Here is a 24,759-nt window from a genome sequence, read left to right as displayed (position 1 = left end):
AGTTCTACACTGTGCATGATCTGACTGGTCCACTAAAGACTTCCTGCTAGGTGGTTTAAAAATATCATAAAGGAATGTTTAGGGAAAATTCTGCACACTGGAGTTGTCTTTTTAGCCCTTCTATTAAAACATTTTTCTCGCCTTCCTTACTCCCCTTCCCTCTCCTGCTGTTTTGTGACTATTCTTTCCTAACTTCACAATTCTTGATGGAAACAGGAGGCTACAACCTTGCCAACACGGCTCGATGCTGGACATACTTGACCGGGGTCATACTAGGGAAAACACTATCCTCTGAGATCCCAGATCATGAGGTAAGTAAGGCTCTGACAAGTCCTCTCTTCTTTAAGGGTAAGAGCTGAGTCATTCCACCTAATCAAAATCACATCCTCACCACTCAATACCGTTTTGTTGAGAGACACTCCAATAACAATAACATACTGTCTTGGCAGAATAGTGGACTCTTGTTCCAAAATATCCAAGACCTTCTGCCTTTTTTTTTTACAAGAGATTTCAAAGGCCAACCCACTTTAATTTCTCAATTAATTATAGAGACTGTGGGAAGGGGTCACCTGTCCATACAAAGAATTCTTTGGAATATGTGCATATTTTCATCCCCCAGCCTCAAAGAGAAGGGACTATTTTTAAAATATATAAGCTGGGTTCTCGTCTTTTGAAAAAAATCCCATAGGTGGCATGTAGCACATGTTCTTCAGTGGCAGTCCTGAACTCTCAATTTTCTTTGACTACTGTAAAATTTAAGAAGTACATAATTACTGCAAAGACAGGTTTCGTGTTTTTCTAGCAATTAGTGTCATACAGAGGTTGGGGCAGGACGATCCCAAATGTGAAACATGTCGTGTGAGTTTTCTTTAGTCGTATAAGATGGGCTTTAAGTCTTCCAAGGCAAAGATGTCTGTCCTAGTTTTCCCAAAACAAGTTAATCAAAGCTGCCTGGGGCCTGTAAGTGTGCTGATAATTCCCTCTAGTCCCATCCACCCCCACACCTGGCAGGAAGCATGTCATCACAGCTGAGGATGTGGAGCTGTAGACCTTAGACTGTACGACTTAAAATAACAAATCAGTGCGTGCAGCCCCACCTTCTCAAGCCATTTCCCAAGGATAGTTCTTTGGTTATAACAGTATGATTTCTGTCAGATGAAGAAGCTATACATGTGGGAACATTATGCTTTTCAAGGTTACTATTATTTTTTAAAAATTAGAAACTAATTTCTTTGCAGTTTTCTTCTAGCCACAGGTAAGGTATAATATGTTTCTCAGAAAAACTATTCAGTGTGTCTAGAATACAAATAGAAGGTACACTATAATTTGAGACAATTTGGTGGTGTCAGGGTTAATAGAAGTCTCTTTTCTTGACTTACCTTTATTCAGTATTTGGAAGCTTTATGAAATATTAAGGTAAGTGCCGTGAATAAATACAATTGCTGTTGTTGCTGTGGGAATATCTCAGATTGTATTGTAATTTAAAGCATTGGGACTTTAAAAACTGATCAAGTTATGTCAGAAAGGAGTTTTAAGCGGTGTAAGCTTGGAATGAGAGTGAATGTTCTGTTCCTAGGAAACAATACCAAATCCATAGATTCATCTGTGTTAAAAGGTTGGTAAAATTTTAATAAAGATTAATACTTCCTCTGGTACCTGGAGAAGCTATGTGCCTTAATGGGTGTGGGCTTGACCTTAGAGATGTTCTGTCTTTATACTGAAATATTCTGCCAGATTAAATGAGATATATGTCAAGTACCTAACACACAGTTCCCGGCACATAGTAGACACTTTCGAAATGCAAGTTCTGTCCTTCTCCTTTGAAGGCTCCTAACTACTTATACCCAGACATTTATGACTCTATCATTCATAAATTTGTCCAAACCCTTTTTGAATCCCTTCTGTCACATCCTTCTGTTATAAGAGATGTGGGTCCTCCAAAAAGAAACGAAGAAGAAAATTGAAGTGACAGTCTTCAAAGTACAATAAGCTAACATTTTAATGAAAATTGCCAAAAATAGACTACACTGTGTATATAGGCAAAAATAAGTTTTGTGTCACAATATGCAGTTGTACACGGACATCCTTGTGAAAGCAGATCAAAAAATGGTAGATCAAAAAATATTTACTGAGCACCCATTGTGTGCCAGGTACTATGCTAGGTGTCTTGGAAGGTGCAAAGACATTTAAGACCTCATCCTCTACCTCAAGCAGCTGGGGAGGGAGGGTGGTGTAAGTATTGGGGAGATATTCAAATATACAAATACTTATAATACAGAGCAGCATAAGAACCGTAAGACAGTAGGAACAATAACTCTGGAAATGTGAAACAAATACAAAGGCGATACAAAGGATTATACAAATTACCCTGCCCTCCTGGAGTTGAAAATATAATTGAAAAAACTAGTAGATGAAAAGGTGAAACATTGCAGCCATCAGCTGCAGCCTGGCTGACCCCTTCATTGGCTGCATTCTTAGTCTGGGACTTTTGTCCTTCCATCTCCTAGGATAACAGTCACCCTCTTCCAAATGCTCTTTCCTCACCTCTCTGCCATCTGCCTAGTTCCAACTTCAAGGCCTGTGCTTTTCAGAAGCCTCTACCTAAATACACCAAGCCCCGTTGAGCTCTTCCGTCGCATGTATTTATTCCTTCAATCATTTAACAAATATTCGTTGGGCCCTTACTACTTGCCAGGCCCTATTCAGACCTGTATTTAGAGATACAAAGGCTAACAAAATAAAGCCAGTGCCCTCAAAAAGCTCACAGTATAATAAAGGTGACAGAACATTGTCCTCAAATCCAGGACATATGAGGAGCATAGAGGAAATGATTCATTGAACTGAATCTTGAAGGGTGATTGGGAGTTTCCAGGTGAAGAAGGGGGGGGGAAAGGGCCTGGTACCTCATGGGACCAGTGAGAAGTTTGATATGTGTACAACATAGATACATGAGAAAGAGTGGGAAGGATTAAGGCTTGAACAGAAATTGGGGCCAGGTTATGAAAGGCCTTGAATGCTGTACTAAAGAGTTTACACTTTTTTTTTTCTATGAAAACAGATCAGCTTTGATTTTTAGAAAGATCACTTAGTAGTGTGGAAGATAGATTGAAAAGGGGAGAAACTTGAGAAAGGCAGATCTCCTTTAATGCTTATAGTCTGTACCACTCATTTGGTCATCTGTGTTTTGGTTGTCTGCATTGCCCCTCAGTGCCTAGCAAAGTGTCAGCCACCCACCTAGTTGGTGTTCATTCATTGAATGAACAACTAAATAAATGAGTGTTTAAATAAGTGTCTTCACACTCACATTGGAAAACTTCTCTTTTTAAGATGGAAGATTTGGAAGCATAATCTAGCCTTTCTCTGGGGACACAAATTAGCCTGTTTTTTGCAGGAAGTACTAGGTATCCTACCTGTCGGAAATAGGTGTATCCATGGGATAACACTAGATTGGCAATGAAGAGAACGGAGTTGGGAAGGCAAGTCTAGCATAAATATTAAAAGTGACTAGAGGTAGGACTTCAGGCATAAACCAAAAAACCAAACCCATTGCCATCGAGTCAATTCCAATTCATAGCAACCCTATAGGACAGAGTAGAACTGCCCCCTAGGGTTTCCAAGGAGCGGCTGGTGGATTCGAACTGCCGACCTTTTGGTTAGCAGACGAGCTCTTAACCACTATACCACCAGGGCTCCAACTCATGAAATACAAAGCCAGTGATGCCATAAAGCCTGTGATCAGGGAGTTAGTCCCAGCCCAGGAATTGAGGAGGCAGGTTGGACAGGTAGGCATGGAATAAGGAGGCAGTCCCATCTGGAAGAAGATCTGGGCTCAACTGGGAAAGCTAAGAGGAATGGATCCTACCTGTATGACTGGGCCAGGTATCTGTACCATAGGGAAAGCCCAAAGGTGACATGGTCCCATAAAAACACCAGTACATGGCTAATTTAGCATAATCATCCACATCATGTCATAAATCTTATGTATAAGAATGTTCTGTTTGGACCTAGTAATGCTGTTTGGATCCCATGATCTAGGATAGAATAAGGCAATCATGTTATACCATGTATATGTATATGAATCATCAGGTAGGTTTATTAAAAATTTTTATGAACAAAAATTATATAATCTACTTAACCAGATCCCTTTTAGTGGACTGACTGGATAAACTATGCCTCATTCATATAATGGAATATATGCAGCTATTAAAAAGAATTAGGCCAATCTATATAGATCTATATAGAAGGGGCAGCACCAGGCAGTGTTTTGTTCTGTTGTACATAGGGTCACTCTGAGTCGGAACCGACTCAATGGCACCTAAAAACAACAACATATAGAAAGGTATATTACTACTATGAAACAATCTCCAAGATATATTATTATAATGGGGAAGAAAACAAGGCACAGAAGAGTGCCTATTGTATGCTACTAGTTATATATGCATAGAATATCTCTTGAAGGATACTCAAGGGCCTGATGATAATCATTGCCTTTGGGGAAGGAAACAGGAAGACTAGAGGACAGCAGTAGGAGAGTTACTTTTTTTGTAAATACTTCTTTATGTTTTAAATAAGTGATTTATTACATAACTGAACATAATGGCTTTTTAAATGAAATATAATTTACATAAAATACAACATACAGATTTTAAGTGTACGATTTGATAAGTTTTGACAAATGTATATACCTGTTTAACCACAATTTCCATCAAGATATGGAACATTCCTATCACCCCCAGAAAGTTCGCTTATGCCCCTTTCTAGTCAATGCCTCTCCACCCAGAGGCAACCACTGTTCAGATTTCAATTACTATATCTTAGTTTTTGCCTATTCTAGAACTTAAAATCGTATGTTGGGTATTCTTTTGTGTCTGACTTCCTTTGTTCAGCATAATGTTACTGAGATTCATCTGTATTATTGTATGTATCAATAGTTTGTTTCTTTTTATTATTGAGTAGTATTCTATTGTATGAAAATATAATACCTTAGTTTTGTTCATTCTCCTGTTAATGGACATTTGGTTTATTTCCCTTATTTGGCTATTATTAATAAAGCTACTATAACATGCATGTACAAGTCTTAGTGTGAACATATGTTTTCATTTTTCTTGGGTAACTATCCAAAAGGGGAATTGCTGGGTCATAGAATACATACTTCTTCAACTTTGTAAGAAAATTTTGAGCTCTTTTCCAAAGTAATTTTGCCATTTTATACCCTCGCTAGCAATGTATGAGAGTTCCAGTTGCTCTGCATTCTCACCAACATTTGATATTGCTTATCTTTTTAATTTTAGCCTTTCTGGTGGATGTGTAGTAGCATGCAATTGTGGTTTTTAATTTGCATTTATGTCTTTGATGATTAATGATGTTGAGTACCATTTCATGTGCTTATTCACCATGCATATAGCTGCTTTTATGAAGTCAAATATTTTGCCCAATTTTATTGTACCATTTGTCTTTTTATTATTAACTTGTGGGAGTTTTCAGATGTATGTGTTAGAATTTTTCAACAGTCTGTGGCTTCCTTACTTATTTTCTTGGTGTCTTTAAATGAGCAGGAAATTTTAATTTTGATAAGGTTCAGTTTATCAAATGTTTCTTTTATGGCTAATGCTTTCTGTGTCTTCTAAGAAATCTTCGCCTACCCCAAGGTCATAAAGATATACTCCTGCTTTCTTCTGGAAGCTTTACAGTTTTAGCTTTTTATTTTTAGGCCTATGATTCCTTTCTTTTTTCCTCATATTGATATCCTGTTATTCCAGCACCGTTTGTTGAAGAGATTTTCCATTCTTCATTAAATTTCTTTAGCACTGTATTAGTTTCCTATTGCTGCTGTAATAAATTACCACAATGATTGGCTTAAACCAACACAAATTTATTATCTTACAGTTCTGGAGTTCAGAAGTGCAAAACGGGTCTCATGGGGCTAAAATCAAGGTGTCAGCAGGGTTGCCTTCCTTCTGGTGGCTCTAGGAGAGAATCTGTTTCCTTGATTTTTCCAGCTTGTAGAGGCTGACCACGTTCCTTGGCTCATAGCCTCCAGCCAGCAATCACATCAATCCAGCATCTACTTCCATTGTCATAACTCCTTCTCTGACTCTCCTGCCTCCCTCTTTCACTTATAAGGACCTTTGTGATTACATTGGGTCTACCTGGATAATCCAGGATAATCTCCCTATCTCAAAATCCTTAATCACATCTGTGAAGTCCTTTTTGCCATGTAAGGTTTCAAGGATTAAAAAGTGAGTATCTTTGAGGGGCCATTCAACAGGCGCCCTTGTTGGAAAGTATTTGACTCTTTATGTACTCTCTACAACGCCCAAGAAAGCAGTAGTCAAGAAATCAAACGAAAAAAAGATGAGAGAAAGCAAAGATGTCACCTTGAAGACTAAGATGTGCCGTGGTGTTTTAAATTGCCTCATATGCATGTGAAAGCTGGACGATGAATAAGGAAGACTGATGAAGAACTGATGCTTTTGAATTATGGTGTTGGCAAAGAATATCGAATATACCATGAACTGCCAAAAGAACAAACAAATCTGTCTTGGAAGAAGCACAACCAGAATACCCTTTAGAAGTAAGGATGGCAAGACTACATCACACATACTTTAGACATGTTATCAGGAGGGCTCAGGCCCTGAAGAAGGACCTCATGCTTGGTAAAACAGAGGGTCAGCGAAAAAGAGGAAGACCTTCAACAAGATAGATTGACACAGTGGCTGCAACAATGGGCTCAAGCATAATGATTGTAAGGATGGCGCAGGACTGGACAGTGTTTTGTTCTGTTGTATATAGGGTCTCTATGAGTTGGAACCAACTTGATAGCACCTAACAACAACAATGAAGGATGTTGAGCATCTTTTCATATGTTTTTTGGCCATTTTTATTTCTTCTTTGGTGAGATGTCTGTTCAAGTCCTTTGCTCATTTTTTGATTGGGTTATTTGTCTTTTGTTAAGTTGTAGGGTATCTGGATATTAAACCCTTATCAGATATACGGTTCCCGAGATTTTTCTCCCAATCTGTAGGTTGCGTCTTCACTTTGTTGATAAAGTCCTTCAATGAACAAAAGTTTTTAATTTTATGTGGTCCAATTTATCTATTTTGTCTTTTATTGTTGGTGCTTTCAGTGTCATATCTAAGAACATATTTACTAAAAACTGTGTCCTGAAGCGTTACCCCTATGTTTTCTTCTAAGAGTTTTGTGGTTTTAGTTCTTCCACTTAAGTCCTTGATCCATTTTGAGTTAGTTTTCATATATATGTTATGATGTATGTGTCCAGGTTCATTCTTTTGGATGTGAAAATCCAGTTGTCCTAGCACTATTTATTTAATAATTTATTTTATTTTTTGTTGTTGTTGAGAATATACACAGCAGAGCATATACCAATTCAACAATTTCCACATGGACAATTCAGTGACACTGATTACATTCTTCAAGTTGTACAACCATTCTCACCCTCTTTTTCCAAATTGTTTCTCCCTCATTAGCATACATTCACTGCCCCCTAAGTTTCCTATCTAATCTTTCAAATTGCTGTTGTCAATTTGATCCCACATAGTTAGTTCTTAAAAGAGCACAATGCTCAAGGCAGACATTCTTTACTAGCTAAGCTAAACTAATATTTGGTTTTAAGAAGACTTCAGGGAATATTTTTGGTTTAATATTTAAAGATTATCTCAGGGCAGTAGTTTCGGGATTCATCCAGCATCCATGGCTACAGAAAGTTTGGATTCCAGGGAATTTGAAATTTTGTTCTGCATTTTCCCCCATCTGATCAGGATTCCTCTATAGAATCTTTGATCAAAACTTTCAGTAATGGTAGTCGGGCACCATCCAACACCATTTATTAAAGAGGCTATTCATTCCCTGTGGGATAGACTTGGCACCCTTGTTGAAAATCAATTGACCATAGATATGCAAATTTATTTCTGCACTCTCAATTGAATTCCATTGGCCTTATATGTCTATCATTATACCAGTACCAGATTGTTTTGATTACTTTATCTTTATAGTATGTTTTGGAATTGGAAAGTGTGAGTGTTCATACTTTGTTCTTTTTCAAGATTGCTTTGGCTATTCAGGGCCCCTTGCAGTTCAATATAAATTTGAGGATCAGCTTTTCCATTTCTGCAAAGAAGGCTATTGGAATTTTGATGGGGATTGTGTTGAATCTATAGATTGTTTTAGGTGGTATTGACATCTTAACAATGTCAAGTCTTCCACTCCATGAGCATGGAATGTCCTTCCATTTACTTAGCTCTTCTTTTACTTTTTTTCAGTAATGTTTTATACTTTTCAGTGTACATGTCTTTCCCTTCCTTGATTAAATTTATTCCTAGGCATGTTATTCTTTTAGATGCTATGAAAACTGAAATTGTTTCCTCAATTTCCTTTTGAGATTGCTCATTGTTGATGTGTAAAAACCTGACTGATTTTTGTGTTGACCTTGTACCCAACCACTTTGATGAACTCATTTATAAGCTCTTAGTAGCTTTCTTGTGGATTCTTTAGGGTCTTCTAGGTATAAGATCATGTCATCCATAAAAAGGGATAGATATACTTCTTCCTTCCCAATCTGGTTACCTTTTATTTCTTTTCCTTGCCTAAATTCTCTGGCTAGAATTTCCAGTACAATATTGAATCGCAATGATGAGAGTGGACATCCTCAGTCTTTCTTCATTAAGTATGATGTCAGCTATGGGTTTTTCATAAATGCCCTTGATTAGATTGAGAAATTTCATTTTTATTCCTAGCTTGTTGAGTGTTTGTATCGTGAAAAGGTGTTGGCTTTTGTCAAATGCCTTCTCTGCATCAACTGAGATGATCATGTGGTGTGTTTCCTTTGTTCTCTTAATGTGGTGTATTAAATTGTTTGATTTTCTAATGGTGAACCACCCTTACACTCCTAGGATAAATCCCACTTGATTCTGGTGTGTAGTTCTTTTAATATGCTTTTGGATTCAGTTTGCTAGTCTTTTGTAGAGGATTTTTGCATCTATATTCATCAGGGATATTGGTCAGTAGTTTTCTTTTCTTGTGATATCTTTGTCTGGCTTTGATATCTGAGTAATTCTGGCCTCATAGAATGGGTTAGGAAGTATTCCCTGTGCTTCTATTTTTTGGAAGGTATTAGAAGGATGAGGGTCACTTCTCCATAAATGTTTGGTGGAATTCCCTAGTGAAGCCATATGGTCCAGGGCTCTTCTTTTGGGGGAGGTTTTTTTTTTTTATTACTGATTCCATCTCTTCACTTATGAGTTTGTTGAGATCTTCTATTTCTTCTTGAGTCAATGTAGGAAGTTTATGTTTTCTAGGAATTTGTCCATTTCATCTAGGTTATCTAATTTGTTGGTGAACAATTGTTCGTAGTAGTCTATTGTAATCCTTTTTATTTCTGTAGGGTCAGTTATAATGTCCCCACTTTAATTTCTAATTTTAGTTATTTGCATCTTCTCTCTTTTTTCCTCATCAGTCTAGCTAGAGATTTGTTGATTTTATTGGTATGTTTAAAGAACCAACTTTTGGTTTTATGATTCTCTCTATTGTTTTTCTATTCTTTATTTCATTTATGTACACTCTAATCTTTATTATTTCTTTCCTTCTAGTACCTTTGGGCTCAGTTTTCTATTATTTTTCTAGTTCCTCAAGGTCTAATATTAGGTTATTGATTTGAGATCTGTCTTCTGTTTTAATGTAGGTGTTTACAGCTATAAATTTTCTTCTGACCACTGCCTTCGTTGTTTGGTATGTTGTGCTTTCATTTTAATTCATCTCTAAATATTTTCTGATTTCACTTCTAGTTTCCTCTTTAACCCATGGTTGTTTAATAGCACATTTTTTAATTTCCAAAAAAATATGAAATTTCCAGTTTTCCTTCTGTTGTTGATTTCTAGTCTTATTCCATTGTGGTTGGAGGAGATACTTCATATGATTTCAGTCTTTTTAAATTTATGAAGACTTGTTTTATGACTTAGTATGTAGTCTATCCTGGAGAGTTATCCATGTATTTTGGAAAAGAATGTGTATTCTGCTTTTTGGGGGTAGAATATGCTATAGATGTCTGTTAGGGCTAGGTGGTTTGTAGTGTTATTAAAGTCCTCTATTTCCTTATCAATCATCTGTCTAGGTGTTCCATTATTATTGAAAGTGGTGTGTTGAAATCTCCAACATTAGTGTAGAACTTCCTATCTTTACCTTCAATTCTGTTAATGTTTGCTTCATGTATTTTGGGGCTCTGTTTTTAGGTGCATGTCTTAGTTATCTAGTGCTGCTGTAACAGAAATACCACAAGTGGATGGCTTCAACAAAGAGAAATTTTGTCTCTCACAGTTTAGGAGGCTAGAAGTCTGAATTCAGGGTGCCAACTCCAGGGGAAGGCTTTCTGTCTCTATCAGCTCTGGGGGAAGGTCCTTGTCATCAATCTTCCCCTGGTCAAGGAGATTCTCAGCACAGGGACCCCGGGTCTAAAGGACACGCTTCACTCCCAACTCTTCTTTCTTGGTGGGAGGAGTTCCCTCTTCTCTCTGCTTGATTCTCTCTTTTATATCTCAAAAGAGATTGACTCAAGATACAACCTAATCCTGTAGGTTAAGTCCTGCCTCATTAACATAACTGCCTCTAATCCTGCCTCATTAACATCATAGAGATTCGGATTTACAACACATAGGTTAATCACATCAGATCACAAAATGGTGGACAACTACATAATATTGGGAATCTTGGTCTAGCCAAGTTGACACACATTTTGGGGGGACACAATACAATCCATAACAATGCATATATATTTATTGTTGTTATATCTTCTTGTTGAATTGACCCTTTCATTATTATATAATGTCCTCCTTTGTCTCCAGTAACAGACTGTGACTTAAAGTCTATTTTTCTCATATAAATATGCCCACCCTGGCTCTCTTTTGGTTACTATTTGCGTGGAAAAATTTTCTCCATCCTTTCACTTTCAACTTATTTGTGTCATTGGAGCTAAAGTGGGTATCTTGTAGATAGCATATAGTTGGATCACGCTTTTTTATCTAGTCTGACAATCTATGTCATTTACATTTAAAGTTATTACTGATAAGGACTTCTGCCATTTTGCTATTTGTTTTCTCTGTGTGCTGTTTTCATTTTTGCCCCTCATTTCCTCCAATGTTGTCTACTTTTGTGTTTAGTTGATTTTTTTATTCCCTTCTCATTTTCTTTTGTGTATATTTTTTAGCTTTGCGGTTACCGTGGAGATTGCATTTGACATCCTAAATTTATAACAACCTGGTTTAAATTGATGCATAGGGTTTTTATTGGCTAATTTTTAGAAGTAGATCAACAGGCCTTTCTTCCTCATCTGTCTTAGTCTGGAAGCTCCACTTAAACTTGTCCACCATGGGTGACCCCGCTGATATTTGAAATGTTGGTGGCATAGCTTCCAGCATCATTGCAACACACAATCACAGTATGACAAACTGACGGATGATGAAAATGAAGAGAACTTGAAGCACTTACTGATGAAGGTCAAAGACTACAGCCTTCTGTATGGATTACACTTAAACATGAAGAAAATGAAAATCCTCACAACTGGACTAATAAACAACATCATGAAAAACAGAGGAAAAAAATTGAAGTTGTCAGAAATTTCATTCTACTTGAATCAACAGTCAACATCCATGAAAGCAGCAGTCAAGAAATCAAATTATATATTGCATTGGGCAAATCTGCTGCAAAAGACCTCTTTAAAGTTTTAAAAAAACGATGTCACTTTTATGACTAAGGTGTGTGTGACTCAAGCCATAGTCTTTTCAGTCACCTCATACGCATGCAAAAAATGGATAATGAAAAAGGAAGACAGAAGAACTGATGTGTTAGAACTGTTGTGTTGGCAAAGAATATTGAATATAACATGGACTGCCAAAGAATGAACCAGTTAGTCTTAGAAGAAATACAACCAGAATGTTCTTTAGAAGCTGACTTACTGTGGACACGTCATCACAGAAGACCAATTGCTACAAAAGGAAATCACATTTGGTAAAGTAGAGAGCCAATGAAAATGAGGAAAACCCTCAATGAGGTGGATTGGCACAGTAGCCACAACAGTGGACTCAAACATATTAGTGATCATGAAGATGGCACATGACCAGGCAATGTTTTGCTGTATTATACATAAGGTTACCATGAGTTGGAGCCAACTCAATGGCAGCTAACAATGACAGTTTAAATTGATGCCAACATAACTTCAATAATATACAAAAATTCCCTTCCTATACCACTCCGCCTCCGCCTTTATGTTGTTGTCACAAATTACATCTTTATACGTTGTGTGGCCAATAACAAATTTATAATTATTCCTTGTGCTTTTGTTTTTTAAATCATGGAGATTGTAGCAAGTAGAGTTCCAAACCAAAAGTACCATAATATTGGCCTTTTTATTAACCCATAAAATTTCTTTTACTGGAAATCTTTTTTTTTTCCATAAGATTTCAACGTACTCTAGTCTCCTTTCACTTCAGCCTAAAGGATTCCTTTTAGCATTTCTTGTTGGGCAGGTGTTGGTAAAGAAATCCCTCAGCTTTTGTTTTTCTGGGAATATTTCATTTTACTCTTGTTTTTTGGAGGATAGTTTTGCCAGATATAGAATTCTTGGTTGACGGGTTTTTTTGTTTGCTTTTTGTCTTCTAGTACTTTAAATATGTCATCTAACTGACTTCTGGCCTCCATGGTTTCTGACAAGTCCACACTTAATCTTATTGAGGATCCCTTGTATGTGATGATTTGCTTGTCTCTTGCTGCTTTCAAGATTCTCTATCTTTGGTTTTCAACAGTTTGATTATAAAGTATCTTGGTGTGGATCTCTTTGACTTTATCCTGCTTGGAGTTCATTGAGCTTCTTGTATGTGTAGATTCATGTCTTTTGTCAAATTTGCAAAATTTCAACCACTACTTCTTCATATAGTCTGTCACTTTCTCTATTCTTTTTCATTTTGATACTCCTTTCATGGGTAAGTTCGTCTATTTGATGGTGTCTCACAAGTTCCTTAGGCTCTGCTCAGTTTCCTTCTTTCTTTTTTATTTTGTTCTTCAAACTCAATAATTTCAAATGTCCTTTCTTCAAGTTCTCTTATTCTTTCTTCTGCTTGCTCAAGTCTGCTGTCGAATCCTGTCATGGATTGAATAGTGTCCCCTAAAAATATGTCAACTTGGCTAGGCCATGATTCCCAGTATTATGTAGTTGTACTCCATTTTGTGATCTGATGTAATTTTCCTATATGCTGTAAATCCTCATCTCTGCCTGTGGCTAATGAGGCAAGGTTAAGTTATGTTAAAGGGGATTAGGGTGGGATGTAACACCCTTATTCAGGTCACAGCCCTGATCGCATGTAAGGCTGGTTTCCCTGGGGTGTGGCCTACATCGCCTTTTATCTTACAAGAGATAAATGCAGAGGGAAGGAAACAGAGAGATAGGGACCTCATTACCACCAACCAAGAAAAGCCAGGAGCAGAGTGCATCCTTTGGACCAATGGTCCTTGCAGTGAGAAGCTCCTAGACCAGGGGAAGATTGATGACAAGGACCTTCCCCCAGAGCCGACAGAGAAAGCCTTCCCCTGGAGCTGGCATGCTGAATTCGGACATCTAGCCTCCTAAACTGTGAGAGAACAAATTTCTGTTTGTTAAAGCCATCCACTTGTGGTATTTCTGTTATAGCAGCACTAGACAACTAAGACAAACCCCCACAGTGAATTTTTCATTTCAGTTGTTGCATTTTTCAGCTCCAGTATTTTTGCTTTGTTCTGTTTAGTAATTTATATCTCTTTAATGATATTCTTATTTTGTTCATGTATCATTTTCCTGATTTCCTTTAGTTCTTTGTTCCATGTTTTATTTATCTTTGTGAGCATATTTAATACTGTTATTTTTAAAGTCTCTGTCTTTTAAGTTCAAAATCTGGGCTTCCTCAGGGATGATTCCTGTCGCTTAATTTTGTTCTTTTGAATGGGTTATTCTTCCCTATTTCTTCACATGCCTTGTGATTTTTTTGGTTGAACCTAGGGCATTTGAATAGTATAATGTAGTGTCTCTGGATATCTGTTCTCCTACCCTTCTCCAGAGTTTGCTAGCGTATTATTTTTTTAATTATTAAAGGCTGTAGTAGTCCATTTGTTTAGTGACGTCTCCTAATTATTTTTCAAAGACTGCCCTCTTGCACATGAGTAAACACTGAAGTCTCTGTAGCTTGTGCTAAGCTACTGATTTACTTAACAGAGATTTCCGTGAACACCGTGTTTGGAGGGGGGTGTGGCAACCTCTCCCAGTCTTTGAAAATTGGCTGTCTGCTCAGACTCCTTCAACACTTAGCCTGTGGATCAGCCCCAGATGGAAATGTAGGGTCTTTTCAAGTAATTTCTGACCGTGAATCTTGCCCTGGGCATGCATGTGTCTTTTTCAATTCCCCCGTTTACAAGGTACTTTTGAAAGCCTTAATTTCCTAAAGAAACTCTCTCCCCAGTTTCTCCAGTCTTTCTAGGCACCTAATCTTTTAATAGCACTCTTTAGCCCAAGGTGGCTACAGGTGGTTACCCCTTCCGGCTTTACTTGCTGCCCTCCACCCTGCCTTGCATGAGTTCCAAGACAGGCCAAACTGACATGAGTACCTTTTTGAGTCCTTCAGGCGGCCCCCAGGCACATTAATTAGAACAGACATACACAATAATTTGCTAATGAAGTCTGCTCTAGTCCCTCTATAGCCAGAGACCAGGCTGCCTCTCTGTGAGTGTAGGCTGATGCCACTTTAAGATGACCATGCCAAGCTGGGGAGTGAGTGGGACTTAGGGAAGTAGAAAACCAAAAGTTCCTGTCATTTATGTCACCTTTTTCTCAGTTCAGCATTCGCTTAATTGCTGTAACCCTTTGACTAGTTTCCAGAGTCCTGATAAAGTTACTTCTGCCAGTTTCTACTTCTTTTTTTTCCCCCATGTTTTTGTAGGGGAACAGGAGCATGCAGCTGCTGAACTCTTGCTCTGAACTCTGTAGTTAAATATTTTTCTTTTTGCATATGTTATAAATGCCACAGTGCATTGTTATTTGTTTCGGCTTTAAGTGGTCACTTATATTTTTTAGTTTTTAAAATATTCATTAATTCATTTAAAATTAGAATAATAAATCCTGTACGTGTTAACAGAAATAACGTGTTTTGATTTAAAAATAAAATTTTCCAACACAAAAAGAAAATTAATGAGAAGAGAGTGGCATTGTTATATATTTTTGCACATCTCTTTAATGTCTGGCTTAATGGAAAACAGCTATGAGCAGCTCTGGACCACATCCCCCATACCCTAACTGTACTGTACCACCTTTTGGCTGAACTGTGTGGCTCCGTCTACTCTCTGCCACCAAGCAGGCCTCGCTCTTCCCTGGCCCTCAGCAACATTCCTTTGCACTCAGCATGTAGGCAGCCACCACTAGACCTACTGCTCCCAACATGGCTATAAATTATCTTTTAAAGTTATTTAAAAATGAGTACAGAAATATCTTTTATATATACCTACATATTTACTCTTTCCAGCATTCTTTAGTCCTTTGTGTAGGTCCAAGTTTCTATCTGGTATAATTTTCATTTTTTTTTTAAATTTTATTGTGCTTTAGGTGAAAGTTTCAATACAAATTAGTTTCTCTTTCAAAAATTTAGACAGACGGAGTCAACATGGCACTATAGACAGAAGCACCATGCCACCCCTCTGCAACAAAGACCAAAAAAACTAAGTAAAACAGACACAAACACCAATCCTGAAACCCTAAGCATCAAATGAAGGGATAAGGAACTAGATCAAGCACTGAATGGAAGAAGAACTGACAGAGAACAAGGAGAGCTATGGAGTGGAGGTCCCATGCCAGCTAACACAGCACAGCTTTGCCATCTTGGAGCACAGCCAGCAACAACCTCAGACAAGGAGTACAGGAAGGCAACTTCACGGAGCTCCCAACAGGAGACAGAGCACTTAGTAACCAGAGAAACATGCTTTCCCACCCCTCACACTTCTGCCCTGTACACTGCCTCTGCTGCTTCCCAGTGGGCCAAGGTCACTCGGCTGAAAACACACTGGCTCACGGCCGCCCCAGTCCGCCCCGCCCCCACTGGTCAGCTCCCTCAGTGCCATTTTTTTTCTCTTTCCCTTTCTTCCTTTACTTCTCCCTCCCACCTAGCCGTGTACACTGCCTCTGCCCCTTCCTGATGGGCTGTGCCCTGCCACTCAGCTGGAGAGGCACTGGCTTGCCACCACCCTGGGTCCAACCTGCCCCCACTGGCCCGCTCCCACTTAGCGTTTTTTTTTTCTCTTTCCCTTCCTTCCTTTTCTTTCTCCCTTCTACCTAGCCCTGTGTGCCACCTCTGCTCCTTCCTGACAAGCTGCACTGCACTGCACTGCCCGATAAGAAAGACACCAGCTTGCCGCCACCCCGGTTCTGCCCTGCCCCCAAGAGCTGGCTCCCTCGGTACCATTTTTTTCTTCTCTATCTTTCCCTCCTTTCCTATTCTTTCTCTTGCCTACCTAGCCCTGTGCACCACCTCCGTCCCGTCTCAACAGGCCATGCTGTAACACTCAGCTAGAGAGCCACCAGCATATGGCTTCCAGGGTCTGCTCCACCCCCACTCGCCAGCTCCTGACACACCGCCATTTTTTTTCTTTTCTCTGTTTCCCATTCTTCCTCCCATCTAGCCCCCTACGCCACCTTCACCCCATCCTACTGGGCCACATCTCACTGCCTCGGCTAGAGAGCCATGAGCCCACAGCCACCTCGGATCTGCCCCACGCCCACAACGGGATTTCACCATGCCATTTTTTTCTTTTGGTTCTCTCTCTTTTTTTTCTCCCTCCCACTGAGCTTCACGCATCACATGTCCTCCCTTCCAACCAGCCGTAGGGTCTGCCCTGCCCTTACTCACCGAACTCCAATGTGCTGCCCTGCCCCCACTCACCGAACCCCACCATGCTGCCAGTTTATTTTTTATTTTTATTTTTTATATTATTATTTTTCCTTTTCTCTCTCTTCCTTTTCCTTCTCCCTCGGACCTAGCCACATACGAGACCTCCCCCCCGCCACCAGATACCACCATGCGGCCGCAGGTGGAGAGCCACCAGCCTGCCGCTACTTTGGGTCCACCATACCCTCACTGTGCTGCCACTTTTTTTCTTTTACTTTCTTTCTCTTCTTTCTACCTCCCATCTAGCCTCGTACACCACCTCCCCCGCCTTTCCAGCTGGCCCCCAGGTCCACCAAACCCCACCCACTGACTACTTTTTTAAATTTTTCTCTCTTTTCTTTTCTTTCTCCCCGCCCCTAGCCCTGTACACCACCCCACCTTCCCACCGACTCCTGATGTGCCACCACGGCTAGAACACTCCTAGTGCTCAGGCCAGCCACAACACCAGGCCCACAGTGCGCCCTCTTCCCACCAGTTGACCACCTGTTGAATGGTGGGAAGCAAGCCAGCACCGTTCCCCATCCAAACCTCAGCCTATCTGGCTAGAGGATAGGAAAGCTCCCAAACCACTGGACCAACATCAGGAGAAAAACAGCACCTGCACAGTCTGCCCTCAGCCACCTCGCCAAATCAGTGTACAGCAAAGCAGGTGCACCCTGCCTATTTCTGCCCTGCCCACTTGTGAAAGGTGGTGAGAACTATTGTGCACACAGACAAGCAAGCAGCAAAACACACCTGGCCTGTCCACCCTGACATATCAAAACAAAACAAAAAAGCAAAACGAAACAAATGAACATACAATCAATAAAGAAAATAGTACTTTAATGTGTTGGAGACAGCAGACAATATGAGAACATATACAAAAGCAAGACAAGATGGCTCCAGCGAATGACCAGAGTAGAGAAATCAGATGATCTTTCTGCAGAAGAAAAGGCAGTGGAACTACCTGATGTGGAATTTAAAAGACTAATATTTAGGACTCTCCAAAAGATAAGGAAACAGATCAAGGAAGACACAGGGCTAAACTAAAGAAAACATAGCCAAATCAAGGAAAACACAGAAAAAGCAATAGGAAAATAATACCAGAACAAAATGTCAAAATAAATGAACAATTAGAAATCATATGAAAACAGCAACTAGAAATCCAAAAGATAAACAACAAAATTTCAGAAATGGACAACTCAACAGAAAGTTTTAGGAGCAAATTTGAAGCAATGAAAGGCAAAATCAGCGAGACTGAAGACAAATCCGTGGATGCCACTGTGTTTGATGAAAAAATCAGAGAAAAGAATGAAGAAAACCTAAGAATTATGTGGGACATAATTAAAAGCAAAAATTTGCACGTGATCAGAGTTCCAGAATAGGAAGAGAAAATGGAAAATACAGAGAAGATTGTTGAAGATTTGCTGGCAGAAAACGCCCAAAATATCATAAAAGACAAACAGCTGACCATCCAATAGGCTCTACGAACCCCATATGGGAGAGACCGCAAAAGAAAGTCACCAAGACAGATTGTAATCACACTCGCCAAAACCAAAGACAAAGAAAGTATCCTGATGACATATATAAAACCTTGAAAGAAAAAAACTGTGGAGCAAGAGTAATATATCCTGCAAAACTCTCTCTCAAATATGATGGCAAAATTAAGACATTTCCAGATAAACAGAAATTAAGGGAATTTGCAAAAACAAAACCAAACTTAAAAGAAATGTTAAAGAGAATGCCTCAGTTAGAGAACCAACAACATCAGACAAAAACCAGTGTCTAAGACACAGGACAGCATCAACCAGATACTAACCTAGATAAAGAACTCTCGATAATGAAACAAAGCCAAAAGACTTAAAACAGGGGAACAGAGATGTCAATCTGTAAATGACGACAATGTCAAAACATTAAGAAGGGGAATAAATGGTGTAGGCATAGAACTTTCAAATAGAGAGGAAGTCAAGGTGATATCAAGTAATAAAAGACTGGTTCAAACTTAGGAAGATACGGGTAAATTTTAAAGTAGCCACAAAGAAACTTTAACATAGTCATTAGAATAAAAAAGAAAAAAATCATGAAGATTCAGTAAACACAAAATCTACAATAATGAAAGAAAAGAAATTCACAAACAAAAGGAACTCAGCACAGGAGAGTAAGAGGAACAAAGAAAACATCAGCACCACAAAAAAAAAAAAAAGCATAACAATATGACAACAAAGTAGACGGTTTAAATGTGCTCATAAAGAAACAGTAGCAGAATGGATGAAAAAACACAACCCATCAATATGCTATCTACAAGAGACACATCTTAGACACAAAGACATAGATTTACTAAAAATCGAAGGATAGGAAAAATATATCAAGCAAATGGTAACCATAAAAGGACTGTAATACTATTCTCAGATAAAATAAACTTTAAGGCAAAATCAGCAATAAAAGACAAGGAAGGACATTATATAATGATTAAAGGGACAATCCACCAAGAAGACATAACCTTAATAAATATCTACGCACCCAACAGTAGGGACTCAAGGTACATAAACTCTTAACAGCACTGAAAAGAGAAATAGACAGTTCCACAATAATAGTAGGAAGCTTCAACACACCACTCTCTGTAAAGGACAGAACATCTAGAAGGATACTCAGCAGAGATATAGAAGAGCTAAAGGTCAAAATCGAACAAGTGTACCTCATAGGCATATATAGAACACTCCACCCAACAGCAGCAAAGTATACATTCTTTTCCGATGCACATGGAACATTCTCCAGACAACCCTCAATAAAATCCAAAGCATCGAAATAATAAAAAGCATTCTCTCTGATCATGATGCCATAAAAGTAGAAATTAATAACAGGAACAGCAAGAAGAAAAAATCAAATACATGAAAACCAAATAACACGTTGCTTCAAAACAATTGGGTAATGGAAAAAATCAAAGAGGGAAAAAAATTTCTGCAATCAAATGAGAATGAAAACACATCATACCAAACCTTTGGTACACAGCAAAGGAAGTGCTCAGAGGTCAATTTATAGCAATAAATGCACCCATCAAAAAAGAACGGCCCAAAATCAAAACGTCAGCCCTAGAACTTGAACAAATAGAAAGAGAACAGCAAAAGAAGCCCACAGACACCAGAAGAAAGGAAATAATAAAGATTAGAGCAGAAATAAATGAAATAGAGAACAGAAAAACAATAGAAAGAATCAAGAAGACCAAAAGTTGGTTTGAAAAGATCAACAAAATCGACAAACCACTGGCCAAACTGACAAAAGAAAAACAGAAGAGGAAGCAAACAACACAAATAAGAAATGAGTTGGGAGACATTACAACAGACCTAGCTGAAAGAAAAACGATCAGAGTAGAATACTATGAAAAACTGTACTCTAACAAATTTGAGAACCTAGAGGAAATTAACAAATTTCTGGAAACCCGCTGCCTATGTAAACTAGTAAAAGCTGAGACAGAAAATCTTAACAGACCCATAACAAGGGAAAAGATTGAAAAGGTAATGAAAAAAAAAAACTCCCAACAAAAAAAAGCCCTGGCCCAGATAGCTTCACTGGAGAATTCTGTCAGATATTCAGAGAAGAGCTTACACCAGTACTCCTCAAACTATTTTAGAGTGTAGAAAAAGAAGGAATACTCCCAAATTCATTCTAGGAAGTCAGCATAACCCTGATACCAAAGCCCGGCAAAGACACCACAAAAAAAGAAAATTACAGACCGATATCTCTCATGAATATAGGTGCAAAAATTTTTGAATAAATTCTATCCAAGAGAGTTCAGCTTCATATCAAAAAGTAATACACCACGACCAACTGGTATTCATACCAGCTATGCAAGGATGGTTCAACATTAGAAAATCAATCAACGTAGTCCACCACATAAATAGAACAAAAGAAAAGAAAGATGTGGTCATCTCAGTAGAGGCAGAAAGGGCATTTGATAAAGTCCAACAACTATTCCCGATTAAAAACTCTCAGCAAAATAGGAATAGAAGGGAAATTTATCAACATACCAAATGGCATCTATACAAAACCTACAGCTAACATCATTCTCAACAGAGTGACTGAAAGCATTCCCCTTGAGAATGGGAACAAGACAAGGATGCCCTTTGTCACCACTCCTATTTAACATTGTACCAGAAGTCGTAGCTAGAGCAATAAGGCAAGAAAAAGAAATAAAGGGCACCCAAATTGGAAAAGAAGAAGTAAAACTATCCCTATTCACAGATGATATGATACTATAAATAGAGAACCCCAAAGATTCCACAAGAAAACTCCTGGAACTAATAGAAAGATTCAGCAGAGTATCAGGATACAAGATTAACATACAAAAATCAGTTGGATTCCTGTACAGCAAGAAAGAGAACTATCAAAGAAAATCAAGGAAACAATACCATTTATAATTGCCCCTAAAAAAATAAAATACTTAGGAATAAATCTGACCAGGGATGTAAAAGACCTATACAAAGAAAACTACAAAACACTACTGCAAGAACTCAACAGAGACCTACATAAATGAAAAACATGCCATGCTCATGGATAGGAAGAGTCAACGTTGTGAAAATGTCAGTTCTACCCAAAGCAATCTACAAATATAATGCAATCTTGATCCAAAATACCAACAGCATTCTTTAAATGAGATGAGAAAAACTAATCACTAATATGAAAGGAAAGAGGCCCCAGATAAGTAAAGCATTACTGAAAGAGAAGCACATAGTAGGAGGCCTCATACTACATGATCTCAGAACCTACTATACAGTCACAATTGTCAAAATAGCCTGGTACTGGAACAACGACAGACCCATAGATCAATGGAACAGAATTGAGAACCGAGGCATAAATCCATCCACCTACAGTCAGCTGGTCTTTGACAAAGGCCCAAAGCCCATTAAATGGGGGAAAGACAGTCTAACAAATGGTGCTGGCTAAACTGGATGTCTAACTGTAAAAAAATGAAACAGGACACGTACCTCACATCATACACAAAAACTAATTCCAAATGGATCAAAGACCTAAATATAAAACTTAAAACTATAAACATCATGGAAGAAAAAATAAGGACAATGCTAGGGGCCTTAATATATGGCATAAATAGGACACAAAGTATAACTAACAATGCACAAGCACCAGAAGATAAACTGGATAACTGGGAGCTCCTAAAAATTAAATACTTACTATGCTCATCAAAACACTTCACCAAAAGAGTAAAAAGAGACCCTATAGACCGGGAAAAAAAAATTGACTATGACATATCTGACAGGTCTAATCTCTAAAATCTATAAGATACTGCAACACCTCAACAACAAAAAGGCAAATAATCCAATTAAAAAATGGGCAAAGGATATGAACAGACACTTAACCAAAGAAGACATTCAGGCAGCGAACAGACACAAGAGGAAATGCTCGTGATCATTAGCTACTAGAGAAATGCAGATCAAAACTACATTGAGAAACCATCTCACCCCAATATTACAGGGACTAATCAAAAAAAGAGAAAATAACAAGTGTTGGAGAGGTTGCGGGAGATTGGAACTCTTACGCACTGCTGCTGGTAGGAATGTAAAATGATCCAACGACTATGGAAAACAATATGGCACTTCCTTTAAAAGCTAGAAATAAAAATATCATATGCTCCAGCAATCCCACTCTTAGGAATATATCCTAGAGAAATAAGAGTCATCACACGAATAGATATATGCACGCACATGTTCATTGCAGCATTATTCACAGTAGCAAAAAGATGGAAACAAACTAAGTGCCCATCAACAGATGAATGGATAAACAAATTATGGTACATACACACAATGGAATACTACGCAACGATAAAGAACACTGATGAATCCGGGAAATATCTCACAACATGGATGAATCTGGAGGACATTATGCTGACTGAAATAAGTCAATCACAAAAGGACAAATATTGTATGAGACTACTATTATGAAAACTCAAGAAAAGGTTTATACACAGAAACAATCTTTGATGGTTACGAGGGAGGGGAGGTTTGGGGAGGGGAAATCTTTAACTAGATAGTAGGTAAGTGTTAAGGAGCCCTGGTGGCACAGTGGTTAAGAGCTCAGGCTGCTAAACCAAAGGTCAGCAGTTCTAATCCACCAGCGGCTCCTTCAAAACCCTATGGGGCAAGTTTTACTTTGGTGGAGGGAAAGACAGTGCACAATATAGGTGAAGTCAGCACAGCTTGACCAAGGCAAAGTCATATAAGCTTCATAGACACATCCAAACACCCTGAGAAACTGAGTTACTGGAGCTCAGGGCTGGGCTGGGGACCACGGTCGCAAGGGGCGTCTTGGTCAATTGGGATAACAAAGTTCATAAAGAGTATGTTCTACATTCAATTTTGGTGAGTAGCATCTGGGATCTTAAAAGCTTTAAAGTGGCCATCTAAGATACGTGTACTGGTCCCATCCTGTCCAGAGCGAAGGAAAATGCAGAAAACCAAAGGCACAAAGGAAATATTAGTCCAGAGGACTATGGACCACAAGTATCACACCCTCTACCAGCCTGAGCGCAGAAGAACTAGGTGGTGCCAGGCTACCACCAACAACTCTAACAGAGATCACAATAGAGCATCCCGGACAGAGTGGGAGAAAAATGTGGAACAAAATTCAAATTCACAAGAAAAGACTAGACTTACTGGTCTGACAGAGACTGGAAAAACTCCCGAGACTATGGCCACTGGACACCCTTTTTACTCAAAACTGAAGCCACTTCGAAGTTCACCCTTCAGCCAAAGATTAGACAGGTCTAAAAACAATTACACACATGAGGAACATGCTTCTTAGTTCACTCATGTATACCAGACCAAATGAGCAACGCCTGTCCAAAAGGAATGATGACAAGGGAGGAAGGGACAGGAAAAATGGACAGATGGAAACAGGGAATTGGGGTATGGAAGGGGAGAATGTTGACACATCGCAGTGATTGCAACCAATGTACAAAACAATCTGTGTATGAATTGTTGAATGAGAAACTAATTTGCTCTGTAAAGTTTCACCTAAAGCACACACACACACACACACACACAAATGTATATACAAATTGTTTTGTGACATTGGTTGCAATCCCTGAAATGTCTCAACACTTTCCCCCTTTCCACCCCAGGTTCCCAGTGTCCATTCGTCCAGTTTTCCTGTCCCTTCCTGCCTTCTCATCTTGCCATTGGGCAGGAGTTGCCCATATAATTTTCATTCTGCCTAAAAAACTTCAGGTAATATTTCTTAATAGTACAGGTTTGCTGGCAACAAATTCTCTTGGATATTTTTACTGGATTTAGAATTCCACGATGATTTTTTTTTCTTTCAGCACTTTAAAAATGTTATTCCATGCTCTTTTTTTCCTCTAAATTTTATTTATTTTATTGTTGTTGAGAATATACATAGCACCAATTCAACAGTTCTACATGTATGACTTAGTGGTTTGATTACATTCTTCGAGTTGTACAACCATTTTCACCCTCCTTTTCTGAGTTGTTCCTCCCTCATTAACATAAACTCACTGACCCCTAAGGTTCCTATCTAATCTTTCGAGTTGGTGTTGTAAATTTGATTCCACATAGATAATTCTTAAAAGAGCATAATGCTCAAGGTAGACTTTGTGTGTGTGTGTGTTTTAGGTGAAAGTTTACAGCGCAAATTAGTTTCTCATTCAAAAATTTCTCATTCAAAAAATCTCCTTCAAATGAACTCTCGAGGACTATCCAAAACCAAAAGAAATACAATAGGGAATCAGAAGAGTCAATCAATGGATGACAACAACATCAAGACAATGAAAGAGGGAATAAACGGC

The 24,759-nt window shown here is 38.6% G+C and overlaps 1 protein-coding gene across 1 annotated transcript in view; it reads left to right on the top strand.

Moving 5' to 3' along the window:
• The window catches only part of HDAC8 (histone deacetylase 8), a 331,772-nt gene that overhangs the window by 178,150 nt on the left and 128,863 nt on the right, over positions 1-24,759 (top strand). Inside the window, exon 9 of the mRNA XM_004380149.2 lies at positions 217-311. Within this exon, the coding sequence (XP_004380206.1) occupies positions 217-311 (95 nt within the window). The remainder of the gene's footprint in view (positions 1-216; positions 312-24,759) is intronic.

This window comes from Trichechus manatus, unplaced genomic scaffold (genome assembly GCF_000243295.1).
Source record: "Trichechus manatus latirostris isolate Lorelei unplaced genomic scaffold, TriManLat1.0 scaffold00070, whole genome shotgun sequence".
NCBI classification, from domain to species: domain Eukaryota; kingdom Metazoa; phylum Chordata; class Mammalia; order Sirenia; family Trichechidae; genus Trichechus; species Trichechus manatus.
The sequence above is the reverse complement of the archived record's forward strand: the minus strand, read 5'-3'. Positions and strand labels throughout refer to the sequence as shown.